Source organism: Austrofundulus limnaeus, unplaced genomic scaffold (genome assembly GCF_001266775.1).
Source record: "Austrofundulus limnaeus strain Quisiro unplaced genomic scaffold, Austrofundulus_limnaeus-1.0 Scaffold454, whole genome shotgun sequence".
NCBI classification, from domain to species: domain Eukaryota; kingdom Metazoa; phylum Chordata; class Actinopteri; order Cyprinodontiformes; family Rivulidae; genus Austrofundulus; species Austrofundulus limnaeus.
The window spans coordinates 188,054-203,804 of NW_013952856.1; the positions used below are offsets into that span (position 1 = coordinate 188,054).

At 38.3% G+C, this 15,751-nt stretch overlaps 2 protein-coding genes across 2 annotated transcripts in view; one reads left to right on the forward strand and one right to left on the reverse strand.

Moving 5' to 3' along the window:
• The window catches only part of abhd2b (abhydrolase domain containing 2, acylglycerol lipase b), a 24,135-nt gene extending 20,122 nt beyond the window's left edge, over positions 1-4,013 (forward strand). Inside the window, exon 10 of the mRNA XM_014025060.1 lies at positions 1,902-4,013. Within this exon, the coding sequence (XP_013880514.1) occupies positions 1,902-2,083 (182 nt within the window). The 3' untranslated portion in view covers positions 2,084-4,013. The remainder of the gene's footprint in view (positions 1-1,901) is intronic.
• Positions 4,014-4,260: 247 nt separating this feature from the next.
• rlbp1b (retinaldehyde binding protein 1b) lies at positions 4,261-14,916 on the reverse strand. Its single transcript, XM_014025061.1, has 8 exons — positions 14,847-14,916; positions 14,124-14,167; positions 11,729-11,857; positions 9,598-9,802; positions 8,447-8,625; positions 8,192-8,350; positions 7,913-8,023; positions 4,261-6,475 (listed from the first exon to the last, which is right to left on the reverse strand). The coding sequence occupies exons 2-8, from the start codon at positions 14,133-14,135 to the stop codon at positions 6,347-6,349; spliced, it is 924 nt and encodes a 307-aa protein (XP_013880515.1). The 5' UTR covers positions 14,136-14,167; positions 14,847-14,916; the 3' UTR covers positions 4,261-6,346.
• Between the last annotated feature and the right edge of the window lie 835 nt (positions 14,917-15,751).

Below are 15,751 nucleotides of genomic sequence, written 5' to 3' on the forward strand. Positions count from 1 at the left end.
CACACACACACACACACACACACACACACACACACACAGAGAGAGAGAGAGAGAGAGAAATAAAATCATTGTTGCTGCTTTATCTTCAGTGATAATTAGTATTTAGCTGGTGATTATAGTGGTTCATTAAACTAGATAGTTTCCTCAGAGATTTGAGGTCATTAAACCAGAGTCAAGGAGCAAGTGAACCTCAATGAATCAAGTTCAATAGAACATTATGAACACTAAGAGGGCAGACCTGTTTTAACATTATCTTTACACAGAAATAAGAACTGACAGTGCACGAGTGATATGATCACAAGAGAAACTAAACCTGTTGCACAGGAAGTCTTGGTCACGTTTAGTTAAACTGCCACAACAAGCAGAAGCATTTTGGGACATCGTAATCATAGAATTACTGACAAAACCTCACATGGCTTATGTTCTGTGTGATGATGAGATTTTAAAAATATATATTTTTATAGAGTTTGACCTCAAATTTGAGTAATTTTCCAGAGATTTACTGTTTCTGTGAAGAGAACATGTGATACAATGATACACATTACATTGCTTTGGCTTTTCTTTCAGTATTTTTGAGTATATTTACTAACTGATCACTTTTTAACAGCTCATTTTAAGAACGATGATGGTACAAGACAACTTACCTGTGAATACTTAAGTGCGCGTTTTTTTTATAAAGCCTTGAGTCTTAGTCAGAAAAACAAACATTTACTGATTCTTCTGAAAGAGGAACTAACTCAAGAGTGGTTATCTACCACAGGTACTGCTCAACTGATAACGGTAATGTTACAGAGAAGTTTGTTTATTTCAATAATTCAATTTAAAAAATGAAACTCATTAAATATAGAATACTAATAGATATAGCATCATTAAACTTAAACTCCAATTACTTATAAAAACATTAAAGATATCAAATGCCTGTTCAGTCATTTTAAAATTAAACTTTTTGATTCTGGTTTAAACTTTGACTGGTGTTTCTTCTGTGTAGTAGAGTTTAAAAACTTGCATAAGACCAATATAACAAATAATTATTACAAACAATCTTGTCCTACTACATAATTTGTACATGTACTGTACAGTGAATGCACTCAGTACTTGGTTTTGGCTGCACCAGGTGGCATGGAGGCCATCAGCTGGTGGACCTGCAGAGGTGTTCTGGGATCTCAGGTTGTTTTGATGTTGACCTTCAGCTCATGGGTCTGATATTTCTCATCTTCCTCTTAAAACACTCCATAGAATCTCTGTGGGCTTTGCTGGCCAATCAAGCTCAGTGGTACCATGAGCAAAGCAAATGTTGGTATTTTTGCAAGGGTGGACAGGTACCAAGTCTTTCTGGAAAACACATTCAGTTTCTCCCTAAAGCTTGCAGCTTGGATTCTGTGCTTCCACTCTTCCTCCAGACTCTGGGACATTGATTTCCAAATGAAGTGCAAAATATATTTTCATCTTAAAAGAGGACATTGGACCCTTGAGCCACAGTCCAGTCCTTTTTTTATTCTTAGCTCAGGTAAGATGCTTCTGACTTTATCTCTGGAGCGGCTTGACACAAGAAAAGGCAACGTTTGTAGCCCTGGATACATCTGTGTGTTGCACTGACACCAGCCACAGTCCACACCTTGTGAATCTGCTGGTCTTATGCAATAGTTCAGTTTTCTGAGGAATTGAAACGGAAATTCAGGTTTTCTTTAGCTCTAAGTTATAAAAATAGCAGTAACACTTGAAATATATCACTGTGCCTTCAGAAATGTTTAATAGGCTGGCCATGTGGGGGCCAATGAGAATCATGTGATGAATCCTGTAAACTCAAACCTGTAAATTAAAATGAATGTCTGTCGGGATGCTTTGAACCGTGTTTGGCGAGTTGAAACCTCACATTCCTTCCTGTCTGTTGTACTCTTTAGATAAGATGGCCAACATAATGTTTGCCCTGACCCAACACGGAGGACACATGGGCTTCTTTGAAGGAGACGGGCTTTTCCCGCAGCCCCTCACCTGGATGGACAAGACCATCGTGGAGTACGCCAATGCCATTTGCCAGTGGGAGAAGACGGGCGTGTCTGCCAGACAAGAGGCAACGAGATAATGAACTCTTAGTGGGTCACACTCACACACACCTTCAGGGCCAAACACACACAGACTGAAAAGCACATGTTCTTCAGCTATTTGTACACTTCTGCACATTTCACTTGTTTATTGTTCTAACTTAATCTCTGATGTAACGTGGTAGTTCGCCCTCTGCTGGTGTTTTACAGTCTGCTGTGGCTTCCATTTTAACAGACAAGTGATTTAATATTTCAGTGTGTTACCTTACACATCTATGCTTTTTCAAAGGGCTCTGTTAAAATGTTTGTTCAGCTAGGTGGATGAATGCTCCAGTATTTATATTTAATGTTAACCATGTGGGAAATCTCAGAAACTGGACTCATCAAAGTGCCTTAAAGGAAGAGTTAATATTTTTTAAAGAGGGGGGGTTCTCTGGAAGGTCTGAACAATTAATATCTTACTTGTTGGAGATGGCAATTTAAAAAAACTCATTTTGGAGAAACAAAGTTTAAGTTTGACAGGACTGATGCCTGAATGTTAGCAAATAATAATGTAGGAAGGAATCAAACAACCAACAGATGTTTTTATCAACTGGCATATCAGTGATGATGCACTGTAGCTTGGTATTTAGCTAAAGAAATGTTGAAGAGGATTGCTAAACTGAGGTCATTTGTTTTAAAAACAACAAAAGAGACGTCCGTCACACATTAAATGTGTGCTTCATCTCTGAAAGCTCACGTCTCTGCGGGATGTGGCCGACCACATGAATGATTTTTGAACGGCCAGAGGCAGCGTAAAGGCTCTGGTTTTGTGGGACCATTTCATAGAACATTTTTCTAAAAGAGCCTGTAGCATGAAGTCTGTTCATCCAGACTGAGGCTGTTTTAAAGAGCCATTGGGTAAGACTGAGGTTTGGATTAAATGTTTGTAACTTTTCACCAGAACCTCACTGCTACAGATCTGAAATATCTTTTGTGTGGATAACAGGTTTAGGTTTCTGCAAAGAACTACATTCACGGGCAGCCATGGATTTGTTTTATTATTTAAACTGGTGATTGTTTTCAGAATTCCTAATTTATATATAAATATTTTTTTTTTACTTTTTTATTCAAATTTACTTAGATATTATTTGTCCAAGTGAGGAATTTTATTTCAAGAGAGTAAAGAATTGATAAAACTGTATGAGCACTTTATGCAAATACTTTTTTAACATGGTAATGCAGACATTGCACTGATCTTTGTCACTTTCTACCATTCCGATATCTCCTCCTTAATGCCTTTTAAAACTTGCACTTAACAAATGTCTCTTTTACATTTATTGCTGAGAAGTCAGGTGTCTTGAATTTCTACATGTTGCTGTTTACATGGTGTATTATTCCTGCACTAAATGTCCTGCTACAGCTCTACAAGACAAGGGGTATGCAGAAAAGATAGATTTAAAGGGCTGAGGGGAACAAAAGGTGCACAGATAAATTATAACGAGAGGTCCAGATGTGGACTTCCAGGTGTGAACTTTTGTCTTAATTTAAAAAAAAACAATTCTGTGTATATATGTGTGGCATTTATTCAAGCTTAATGAAGGTTGGGCATAAGAGTAAAATTGTTAGGTGGGGTGATTCTTAATTCTGCTTTTTATGTTTCACATGTTTGGAGTTCATATTATCAGAAACAAGGAGAGTTTTGTTGTTTAAGCCACAATATTCCATTAAAAAAGACTGAATGATAAGAGATTCATTTTACATGCAGATTTCTATCTATTATAAATAAAAATTCTACAGTTTTCTGAGCATTTTCTGCTCTTTTCTTTGGATTGTCATCATTGTGTGTACCCATACAATGACAAAATTTGTGCAGTATAAGCATAGCCTCCAACAAATTTGTGAAGTAAAGTCAGCAAAATATGATCTTATATTTATGTATCTCATTAATAAACTGTTGAACCTTGCAAAGGTAAAAAAAAAAAAAAAAAACATCCTGCAACATGCTCACCACTTCACTCTGCACATATACTGTATGTACTGATCGCCTTGTTTTTTTTTTTCTGGCACTTTAACAGATTTTATCTCTTTCACAACATGCGTCAGTATGTATTTTTAACCTGATCATATTTCCTTTGTTTTGACAAGCCATAAACAAAAGTTTCTGTTCACACTCCTGTTTTCTGTCTTCAGGGGTGTGTGCTTGAATTTGTTTGTAGAATAAAACGAGTAAAACATGTATTTATATACAATTTATTGTACAGTTTTGCTTTTTTTAAACATTTTTATTGGTGCGTACACTTGCACAATGACTGAAACCTATGATAATGCATCCTAAAAGAGTGCTCTAAAACAGAAATAGACAGAAGCTATTAAATCCAGTAGGGACAAAACAGGATGGGTGTGGGGGTGAGAAAGCTGGGGCCCACCAGTGTTAAAACAAGTTTAAGTAAAATACACCCAAAGATGACCAAAAAATAATTTAAAAAATGAGGCGATGTTAAATTTATTATAAGTTGGTGTGTTCAGAAAATAATCAGAAGGCATTCAGTTTTTGTAAATGGGTTATTTTTCAGCTTTAAGCTACAGTTCAGTAAAGACTTGGTTTGATACAAGTTTTGTGATGCCTGGACAGGGGTGGGTGTGGGGGGGGTGCTGTCATTCTTCTTTAAGTGGGATGAAGTTATATAACACCTTATCACGTTCAAGTGCTTCACACTGCAATCTACACATTCACACACTGATGGTGGTAAGTTAAGACTGACAGAGGTGAGGCTGCCATGAACCGGACCCTCTGACCACCACCAGCAGTCGAGGAGGGTGAAGTGTCTTGTCCAAGGTCAACAACAGATGGATGGAGCAGGGGTTTGAGCTGGCAACCGCCTGGTTAACAGTATAACTCTCCTACCTCCTGAGCCACTGTCACACAAATCCTCAAGCTCAGTATGGTTGGATACCATTAAGAGACCTAAAAATGGTTCCATTCAAGTCACAGCTCTGGCCACTCAAAGACATTCACAGAGTTGTCGCTAAGTTGCTCCGATCTTGTCTTCTTTTTGTGCCGTTGTTATTTCTGAGCTCAGGTTTTCACAAAGGATTTCTGAACTTTGCTCAAATCAGAGTTCTTTCAACCCTGACCAGTCTCCCAGTCCCTGTCACTAAGAACCACTAAGCAGCATGATGAAGTGTTGGGCAGGTTATGAGTGGTGCCTGGTTTCCTCCAGACAAGATATTGAAATCTGAAGCCAAACAGTTCAGACTTGGTTTCATCAGAGCAAATACTCTTGTTCTTCACAGTTCCGAGAGTCCGTAAGCTGGTTTTCACGTTTTTGTTTTTGTTTTCATTGAGGAGAGAAAACCAAAAGGCCGTGATCAGTAAGGTCTAATGTTCTGGAGCCTCAAATATCAACGTTGTGTGCCAGGTTTCACACACATGTCGGGTGTATCAAAAAGGACACACAGATCCACGTTCATTGAGACATATTAAATGCTTACTGTAACATGAGAGCACAGTTTGATGAATCCGAATATTTTTATTTTCTGAACAAAGTGTTTTTACATTAATGTCTACCTCCAGGGCAGTTAATGGTTTCTGTTAATCTGATGTGTAAAACATCTTCCACAACCTTGGACCCCTACTCCACCAATGTCTGAGTTGTGTATATTTTTGTTACATTTGCGTCACATTGTGTTTTGACAACTTCTCTGCGTTGGTGACTTTTCAGGAAACTCAAAGCTCTTGTGGTGATGAGTCAGTGGATTAAAGGAAGCTGCTGTAAGAATAACCTCTGTCTATGTTTGCATTTGCTTGTGTAGAGCACTAATGTTCTTTTTTTCCTGGTTTACGTTGGTGTAATGGGCAAAAATAAGAAATTTAACACAATGAGTGTTTAAATGTTAATTGTGGTAAATGTCCAACTTGTTTCAAGACCCGTGAAAGTGAAAATAATGGTTTCTTGGATGATAACGTTCAAAAAGTCAGTTCTAAAAGCCACGAAGGTTTAGAAAACTGTCAGGAATTGATGAATATGGGGGAATTTTTTTCCCTCTGATGGTCATATTTATAAGAAAACAAAACAGAAACAAACTCAATGACTTGGATAAAGTCCAAATTGTTTTGCAAAGTGAAATAACTTCAAGTCAAAAACTGTTTACTCCTGCATAAAAGGGGCTTTCGCAGGACTTCTGGAAAATACATTCTCATATTTTTATTCAAAACTTCAGTTTCTACAACTTCAGCTAGATCGGTCTTTGATTCTCCAGAGTCGATAAGGTTTTTAATATTTAACGCTGCTTCGACCCGTTGAAACTGGGACTGAGGATGTTTAATCAAACAGCTTGGCCGCTGTAGCCTTGCCGTCATACTTGGAACCTTTTCCGTCGAACTCAGATGGAAGAATCTCAGGGTCAAACTCCTTGTAGTAGTTTTCCAGCTCATCTCCATGAACAAACACCTGCAGCACAAACAGAAGTCATTGGTGATTGTGAGTCAGGTAGGAACATTTGATGTACAACAAACCATTTCAACCAACACAAACTAACAGAAGCCTCTTGTCTTATTCTAAACCAATTTTATTTTCTAAAAATTCCAACTTAGATTACTGTTATTAACTACTTTTACTCATTTTTACATGGAAACTTAATGTCTGATCATTTCAGGTCATTTCTTTTTGTCCTATTTGGAAAATCTTGTTTCAGATCCACAACAACTGCTTTACAGTCCCCATAACCATTTAGTACGGTTGGCCTTTATGTTTTTTGTTTTCACTCATTGATTCTGTGGCCTTTAACTGTGTTTATGTTTTTTAAGCTCCTGCTTTAGGTCTGTTTCACAGGAAACATAATTTTACCAAAGTAATGTTTTCATTTGTCATTTCTAAAAACACAGCATTGTTTCTCGACATCCACACAGAAACACAAACCTCATAAAAGGTTGTGGTAATCATGCCAGGCCTGTATGTGGCACTGCCAATAGAAAACACCAACAACAGGAAAAAGTGCACATGATGGAGCACATATGTTTTAGTTCATAGGTTGCAGCCACATAGACCATAGCCTATGGAGGCCACGCCCCTTGCAGTCCGGGTATTCTGAATACAACGGCTGTTAAATGAGACAGTCTATTCTTTGAAGGATGTATGTTTGTGTGACACATAATAACACAAAAGGCATTAATAATTCAGGTTTAGCTCTAGCTAAGCACAAAAGCCCATTCAGTTTAATTCCACTCTTCATATTCATTGTTTAACATCACTTCGCAGCCTTAATTCATCAGCTAAGTTCTTATACAATGAATTCTTTGGTCTGTGATGACTTTCCAAACTCAGTCGCTTTCTTTCTTTTTCCTGTCAATTACAAATAAAGTAAAAAAAATATTTTTCTGTACAAATTAATGACGGTGCAACGGATATCGTCAGCCGTGAAGGCCTACAAATCTGCACTCTGGAGGTTGTAACTACTGAATTAAGACACGGCCACTAAGTGAGAAATGCACAGAGGACGCCCTCATGCTGTAGGTTAGATTAGAGGTGAGACTGTGACATCATTTTCAAATGTTGCATTTTTACTGTCTGTACAAATTTAAGGGTTGCATTTAATACATACTCTAGAACCCTTTAAAAACATACAGTGTTGGGGTGCTGTTTCTGTGGGGATGCAAGTCTGAAACAATTTAAACTTTTCAGTCTTCACAAACACTCTGCTCTCCAGCATGACTTCAAGTCCTGCAGAGGCCTGCTAACCAATCATTCATTCAAATCTGGTGTCAAAGCAGAGGAACAAAACATGCATGATAGTGGCCCTCGAGGACCAGGACTGGGGACTACTGCTCTCGATGATGTGAAACAATCCTTCTAATTTGATTTATTTTAAACTGAATGAGTCTGACTCACTCTCTCCAGCAGCTTGCTCTTCATGAGGGGTTTGACCACATTGTAGGTGGTGGTGAAGTACCAAGGCTGGTGGATGAAGTGCACAGCTTTGAAACGAGCAGGAAACGAATCCTGGGGGGTGACAAAAAACATATGATGGTATGGTAGAAATTAGACAAACGGTACAATATGAGACTCTTTTTCTTCCTATTTGATTCCCTCTTCAGCAAACACAACTTGACTTTGTTACCTCAGTCTTTTTACTCTCAGCTTAGCATAAGGTTATGAATGACTTCTCACCTGCAGCATGTCCACCATCTTCTTGAGCTCGGTGGGTTTGATTCCCGAAGCTTGCTGCATCGTGAAGCCTTTGAAATTCTCAATGATGCAGAATCCATTGATCTGAGTCTCCTCGTTCTCCAGCAGCTTCTCCAGGATCACGCAATAAGCACGCAAAATCTAAACACACAACCAGGGCTTGTCACTACCACAGTTACACTAAACCTTCAAATGTGGATTCTGTCTTCCTCTTTCAAATTGAAAATGAAACCCCACCTCATCAAAGGTGATCTCTTCGTAGTCCCAGTTTTCGATGTTGAAGAGCAGAACCACACGGCCATATTTGTCTCTGCTGTGCAGGATGCCGGGGTAACCAGCCTCGATGGTGCTGCGTACGGCCTCCGGGGTCAGGTTCTCGAACAACTCGGGGTAATCCCTCCTGAAACGCACATATCCTGAAGAGAGGCAAAGGAAGATCAGATCAGGCCTGTTAGGTCTTTGTTTTGAAATGAGTTGTACAAATTTACACCAGTCAAATTGTTGGTTTTGCTTTGAACATATTGTTTTCCATGTCACTACAGTTCAGTTATATGGATCTGGTTCAGTTATGTGGATCCAGTTCAGTTATATGGATCCAGTTCAGTTATATGGATCCAGTTCAATTATATGGAACTGGTTCAATTATATGGATCCAGTTCAGTTATATAGATCCAGTTCAATTACATAGATCCAGTTCAGTTATATGGATCCAGTTCAATCAAATGGATCCAGTTCAGTTATATGGATCCAGTTCAATTACATAGATCCAGTTCAGTTATATGGATCCAGTTCAATTATATGGATCCAGTTCAGTTATGGATCCAATTAAATTATATGGCTCCAGTTCAATCATATGGATTCAGTTCAATCATATGGATCCAGTTCAATTACATGGATCCAGTTCCATCATATGGATCCAGTTCAATTATATGGATCCAGTTCATGTATATGGATCCAGTTCAATCATACAGATCCAGTTCATGTATATAGATCCAGTTCAATCATATGGATCCAGTTCAATCATACGGATCCAGTTCATGTATATAGATCCAGTTCAATCATAAGGATCCATTTCATGCATATGGATCCATTTCATGCATATGGATCCACTTCATGTATATAGATCCAGTTCAATCATATGGATCCATTTCATGCATATGGATCCACTTCATGTATATAGATCCAGTTCAATCATATGGATCCAGTTCATGTATATGGATCCAATTCATGTATATGGATCCAGTTCATGTATGTAGATCCAGTTCAATCATATGGATCCAGTTCAATCATATGGATCCAGTTCATGTATATGGATTCAGGCTTTTGCAACAATGGTTTTATATTCAGATGAAAAAATATGTTGTTAGTAAATCCCAAGTCATCTTCACCCTTCATGAGGTCGAAGGCTCTGACCACGTCGTACTTCCTGGCACGAATGAAGCGGATCATCAAACTGTCTGGTTTCTCCCCAAAGGTGTCCTGCACACCTTTGGCCAGGTCGTCTCCTGCATCGGCCTTTTCTTTAATCATCGCTCGCAGCTCCTTCACTGCAGCCACGCGGTTCTCATCTGTCTCGTTCAGCTCATCCTTGGCCTTCAGGGAGGAGTCAAACAAGAACGTACGGTATAAGAGATGTTTTGTCAAATAAATATCAATGATTAGCACCTTGTCAGCCCTGACATCAGTCACAGAGCCCGGTGTATGGAAACAAGGTGAAAAGTGTTTTTCAGGGTATTGACTCAACAAATGAGGACCTGTTTATATCATTTTTCAGGCTTCTGAGACAAACCTCTTTCAAAATCGACATACCAGCATTAAAGCACATGACATTACCTAATATTAAAGTGCTACACTGTAGCATGATGCAGTTTGTTTAGTTTGTCATGGTTTTCTCAACCAACCAACTTATTGTGTATATGTGCTGAGTGATGGTCCTGAGGCTGCTGAATGTGTCAGTCTGTCAGAAACTGAGTAATCATTTGGCCTTATTGACCCGCTGATCAGTAGAACTGATACATTCAGCACCATCTATGGTCTATTCCCAACACGCATAGGTTACACTCTGTTAAATTCACACTGAAAAAAACAACAACTTATCAATAAACTGTTGATTAGAACAGAAAAAAAAACAAACATTTTAAAATAACATTTCAGTTTATTATCATGAATTAGATTTTAAAATAATGATTGGAAAACTTATTGATTTCCTGATAATGATTTAAAACATTTCTTATATTTATTTTTTATTATTTTCCCTCCAGCATTCTGATGCCTACCAACACCCCCTAGTGGCCCTCTCTTTGAAAAACACTGATTTAGAGCAGTGGTTCCCAACCTTTTCAGACTTGTGTGCCACCTGAGCCATTTTGTCATACCACAAGTACCCCCTCTGTCAAACATAATGATAATTTTCCAAAACTATAATGTACAACAACTGATTATTAAATGAAAATAATTTATTTAACCCCCTGGAATGTTTAATTCTCAGGCAATTTATTCTTTTCAACTCAAATTAAACAAAGACAAAAACGTTGCTTTGAAAGTGAATAAGTAATTAAATAAATAAACCAAGTAATGGCAGGTGCAGGAAGCAGCAGCGTCCAAAAATACACCAGAAACTTGCCCAAATAAGCAAATTTTGTGAGATTTCATGTTTTATACTGGATTCTATTTTGTGTAAATTCCATGATTCCATCTGTATTTTCCGCATTGCAGAAATCGTAGGGCCCTACATATCCCGGTCCTATTTTTTTTACATACCTGGGAAATTTTTTCACATACCCCCTGTAATATGCCCTTATTGGGAATCACTGATCTAGAGTAAAGATGGGGACTATTGACCATGCAAAGTGGAAGAAGTTTTGATATAATGGTTGGTTCTGAACCAGCAGGCTCACCTTCTCTAGCCTTTCCTCCACACAGAAGAGACTGTACTAACTACCCATAATTATTTACAGAACGTTCCTTCAGAACCCAGTCTATGCATTTGAGTCAGGTATAATTATATAGTTGGACCTTATCTTAAAACAGGTTATTTTGACGGGACAGACAACTAACAGCTTGTCAACAGAGCCAAAACAAAAGGTGGTGTTTTTAAAATCTGTAAAACAAAATACTATGAAACTTGGGAAGCATTTTTGAAATAATCTGTTTTGGTTCTGCTTGGACTATTCTCTGACCAGTGTCTGTTTAACCACAAGTAATCTCCAAGTTTTAGCCTTAAAGTATTTTTCTGACTTGTGAGACCTTCAAATGCACTATTTTATTTCTGCAAAAGGTATACGTGCTGTGGAAACGACTTTTCACATCTGGACTGTTTGAAACTCTCAAACCTTTGTTGCACTTGTTAAAGCAAACATTTGTTCTACTAATCTACCACTATTTGAACAATAACCGCACGTCCTCATCGTTCCTCGTGAAATGTTTTGTGTGTTCTGAACATCATGCAGCTTTATGAACAGCTGTTCTGTCCACAAAGTCTGACCTGTGTTTCCTCAGTGAGGAAACAGATGTGGCTACCTTCTGCTTGGTGTGGTCTGGCAGGCTGGTGCAAGGTCCAAACACTGGACCGTGGTCCTTGACAGTGAGACGCTCCAGCTTGGCCCTGAGAGCCTGCTCCTCCTCCGACACCATGCGGTAAGTTCCACTCTGAAGAGATTATGAAACAATTCAACTTTGATGATAAAACAGAGGTCCTAGAAACAATGAGGAAATTTTGAACTATACTACAAAAGTGTCTTTTAACAGTTTTGTATTTTATGATCAAGTCTGTTTCTCTAAAACATCATTGTTCTGGAAGGGAAAGATCACCTGGACGAGCAACATCCTATGTTGAAAATGTGTGACAAACACATGACTAAATCAGATTTTATGTGTTCCTTTATTACAAAATAAAAATAAAACAAGACTTGTCAGTTTTGTGTCAAAGTTGTAGATGAAGTTAAAAAAGTTCTTGTTTCAACTGAAGCTCGATAATACAGACCTATAAGCTGAAAAAATGTTTCACTATGACATCATCTGTTACTCTGTTCCTATGCTGAAAATTATTAGTTAATTATTTTGTATTTTTTGTTTGTTTTTACCAAGACTTTCTGTGACAGGAAAGTTGAAGTGAAAGTATTGTATTAATGAAGTTAGCAGTTGTTTCATACTGTATGTCTACGCTGTTTCCTTATAAGCACAAAAAACAACACCTCGCTTATTTGTCCTTTTATAAAGAGCACAAACTGTGCAAGACTTTGGTTTGATAAAAGCTGAATGGATTTCTGTGTGGGTATAATTCGATCACATGATGTGGTTGCGCTGCTTTAATCCACACCATGCCTGTTAGTTAGTGCTGCGGGAGCAGAATCAATGGGCCTCAGTGTTGGTTAATCTCCTTCACGAGTCTAGAAAAGCCTGTAAACACAGAAGAAGGACTGCTTGTGGGCCTGAGGCCGAGATCAGAGATTAGCAGCTACTGTAGCTGTGGGCCTCCATAACAAAGAGCTTTGGCTTTGAGAAACGTTGAGCTGCAGCTGAAGCTGTTACAGGAGGATGTTTGTGAGGGAGGAGCTTAAATGAAGGACATCCAGGGTGGGCAGTAACAAAATAAATGTACTTGAGTACTGTACAGTTTTTGAGAATTTTTACTTTACTTGAGTAGCTTTTTTTAACCAATTACTTTCACTCTACTACACTTTATTGATAAAATTATATGTTTTACTCCAATACTTTAGTTACTTGCATCTATTTTATTCCACTTATACACTGTAAAACACACTATACCCCATACAGTAGGTGGTGATAAGCAGCTTTAAACCAGTTGTGAGGATAATAATAACAATAATAATAATAATAATAATAATAATAATAATAATAATAATAATAATAATCTTTTTAGTCGTGTTGATTTAGGTGCTCAGATCAGGCAATGATAGCTACGCCTGCTGTACACGACGACGACTCTACCTGATCTTAAACTTTTGTTTGAGGCAGTTGATTCGTATTGTTTTACATGTTTGCATCAGACAAACTTGATCAAGGCCTACAAAAACTCACCGTCTAACCTCTAAAAGCATGTTGAGGTAGGTGGACAGAATTGAATTTAGTGTTTTAGACTTCTACCATATAAACTTTGTTGAATTGTTTTGTACAAAAGTTTTCCTGGTTTATTGCAACAAACATTATTTTCAATTCAGCAAACTAATACAAATATTACAAATAGCTAAAAAGCTCAGGTTAGCTTCAGAGTTCCTTAATGAGTCACTTAATACGAGGTTCAATCAAAAACTGTTCCACATCTTGTCCTTCAAGTGGTGACTAGTGGTGCAGGCGGTAGGTGTTCATCCTGCAACAAAAGCATTGCTGGTTCAAATCCCTGCCTGCGTGCATCATTGTTTCCCTGGGCAAAATGCAACTTCCCCATGTATAAATCTGTTGGTGTGATTGTGGTGGTCTGAAGGGAGCATAGGTGCCACACTTCCACCACTGAGTGTGACTAAGTAAATGAATAATGCATGAAAGTGAAAACATCTTTAAGTGTCTAGAAAAGCACTATATAAAACTAATGCATTATTATCATTATATTTGATTAATTGATTTTTATATATTTGATCTGTCCAAAATAGAAAAATTTCCCACTATTTACAACTACACTGAAGTGAAATGCATTATTAAAAAATGTCAAATTTGAAGTCCATCAGTACGTAAGTAGTTTTGAAAGCCAGTACTTTAACTTAAGTAATAATTTAGGAGATACTTTTACTGGAGTAATATTTGACTAGTAGGATCAGTACTTTGACACAAGTAAACTGAGTACTTTGTCCACCAATGATGACATCATCTTGGGGCTTTAGTATATGTTGTTACAGGAGACCTGGGTAAAAAGATTGAATATAATTCTCCACAGTTTAGTAAAAATAGAAATACTTACGACTACAGCCATGCTTTCTGTTCTTTAAATCAGCTTTACACAGTCTGTGGAAACAGGAGAGGAGATTTGTGATTCCCAGTCAATAAAAGAACAATTGAAACTCTGTGCTCCTTATTAATCCCCCTTCATTCCACCCTCTCAGCTCTCACAGGGCACTTTCACTGGGCTATTTTTGACACTTGCCTACTTCTGGATGATTGATCAGGAGCTTTATGGCTGACAGCATTTTGGGGTTGATTATGAACAGCTTTACAGTGGCTGTCAGGGGCTAAACTCTTCAATTTGAGCATAAATATTCAGATTTGTAAAGTTTGCTGCCATCTGAACAGCATCTGTGCCTCCCAAGAGTTTTCAAACAGCTTTCAGTACAACAAAAGTTTTTTTTTTTGACTGAAAGCCTCTTCCATCACGGTTTTAGTGAGTTTGGTGAACGTAAAATAGCTTTTTTGTGCACTAATTTCAGAATATGGTTTCATTAAGAATACTTAAAACCCTAGACTGTATCAACTGAGTGATGTACCATAACCTGATGAACAACTTCTACAACATAAGCTTTACTTTTACAGATTAAAATCTAGTTTACACAAATAAAAAGTGACAAGGCTTCTGATCTTTTCATAAAAACAGCATCAGAGCCTCATGGTCTAAACTGCTGCACAACAAACACAGAGTTTTACATCAGCACAAGGCAGAGGAGGCTGAGACAAAGCAAAGGAAGCTCACCTATGGTCGATGTGTGGTAGATGGTGGGGACTCACGGGGGTCTGTGTGGAGCAGAGGTGGCAGGGTGGCAGGGGAAGTGGGATTTGTAGCGCTGGGATCAGTGGCGTCACAACAGATTACACTCAACAGAATTGGAGGGGGGGGGTTTGAGATGGTGGCACAATAATGGAAACGCTGAGGACACATTTAGATGATGTAATGTTTAGTTTATTTAGGTAAGCTTAGGAGGTTTTAGTGAGTGAAGGGATTCGATTGTATTTCAAAGTGACGTGAATGAAATTCACTGTGACCTTGTAACAGTGTGATATCTAGAGGAACAATGGGTTTCTGGTATTGTTTTCCTACAAAGATGCAATGAATATTTCCTGTAGTATCATCACCACAAAGTATATAGCATGACATTACATGGTATACATAAAAAAATAAGGTTTAGGACCCAGACATTGGTGGAAATGAAATCACTTGTGTTATGGTTATGAAACTTGGCTGCAATTTTAGACACAACAGATTAAACGGATCATCAGGTCCCTTTTTGAGTATCGTGTGTCACCCCTTGGACCTGGATACGAAGAGAACAAAGTGTTGAATGTTGGATTTGGGAAAAAGTCAGACAGTCTCAATATCCCACACAACAAAATCTGCCTGGCCCAGTTCTGAGCCATACAATGCTTATAAATACTCACTCGGCCAAGATACTGCAAAGAATGATGGCCCTTTGGTGGTCCATGCATGGGCCAGCACCACATAAACCAAACCACAACCAGGCCAGTTGTGACGTCATCTTAAAAACAGTGCCATCGTAGCCAGACCTGACCCACACCTTGACAAACCACCTGCCATGCCAGCAGTGCCAGCTTGACACCAGATGTGGCCCACATCTGTCTGCTCTGTGGGATGTTGCAGGC

Coding starts and splice junctions, on each gene's coding strand:
- rlbp1b (XM_014025061.1), bottom strand. Junction 9,803..11,728: donor CAGACCACACCAAGCAGAAG/GTAGCCACATCT, acceptor TCCTCCCTGAAG/GCCAAGGATGAGCTGAACGA. Junction 8,024..8,191: donor AGATGGTGGACATGCTGCAG/GTGAGAAGTCAT, acceptor GTCACCCCCCAG/GATTCGTTTCCTGCTCGTTT.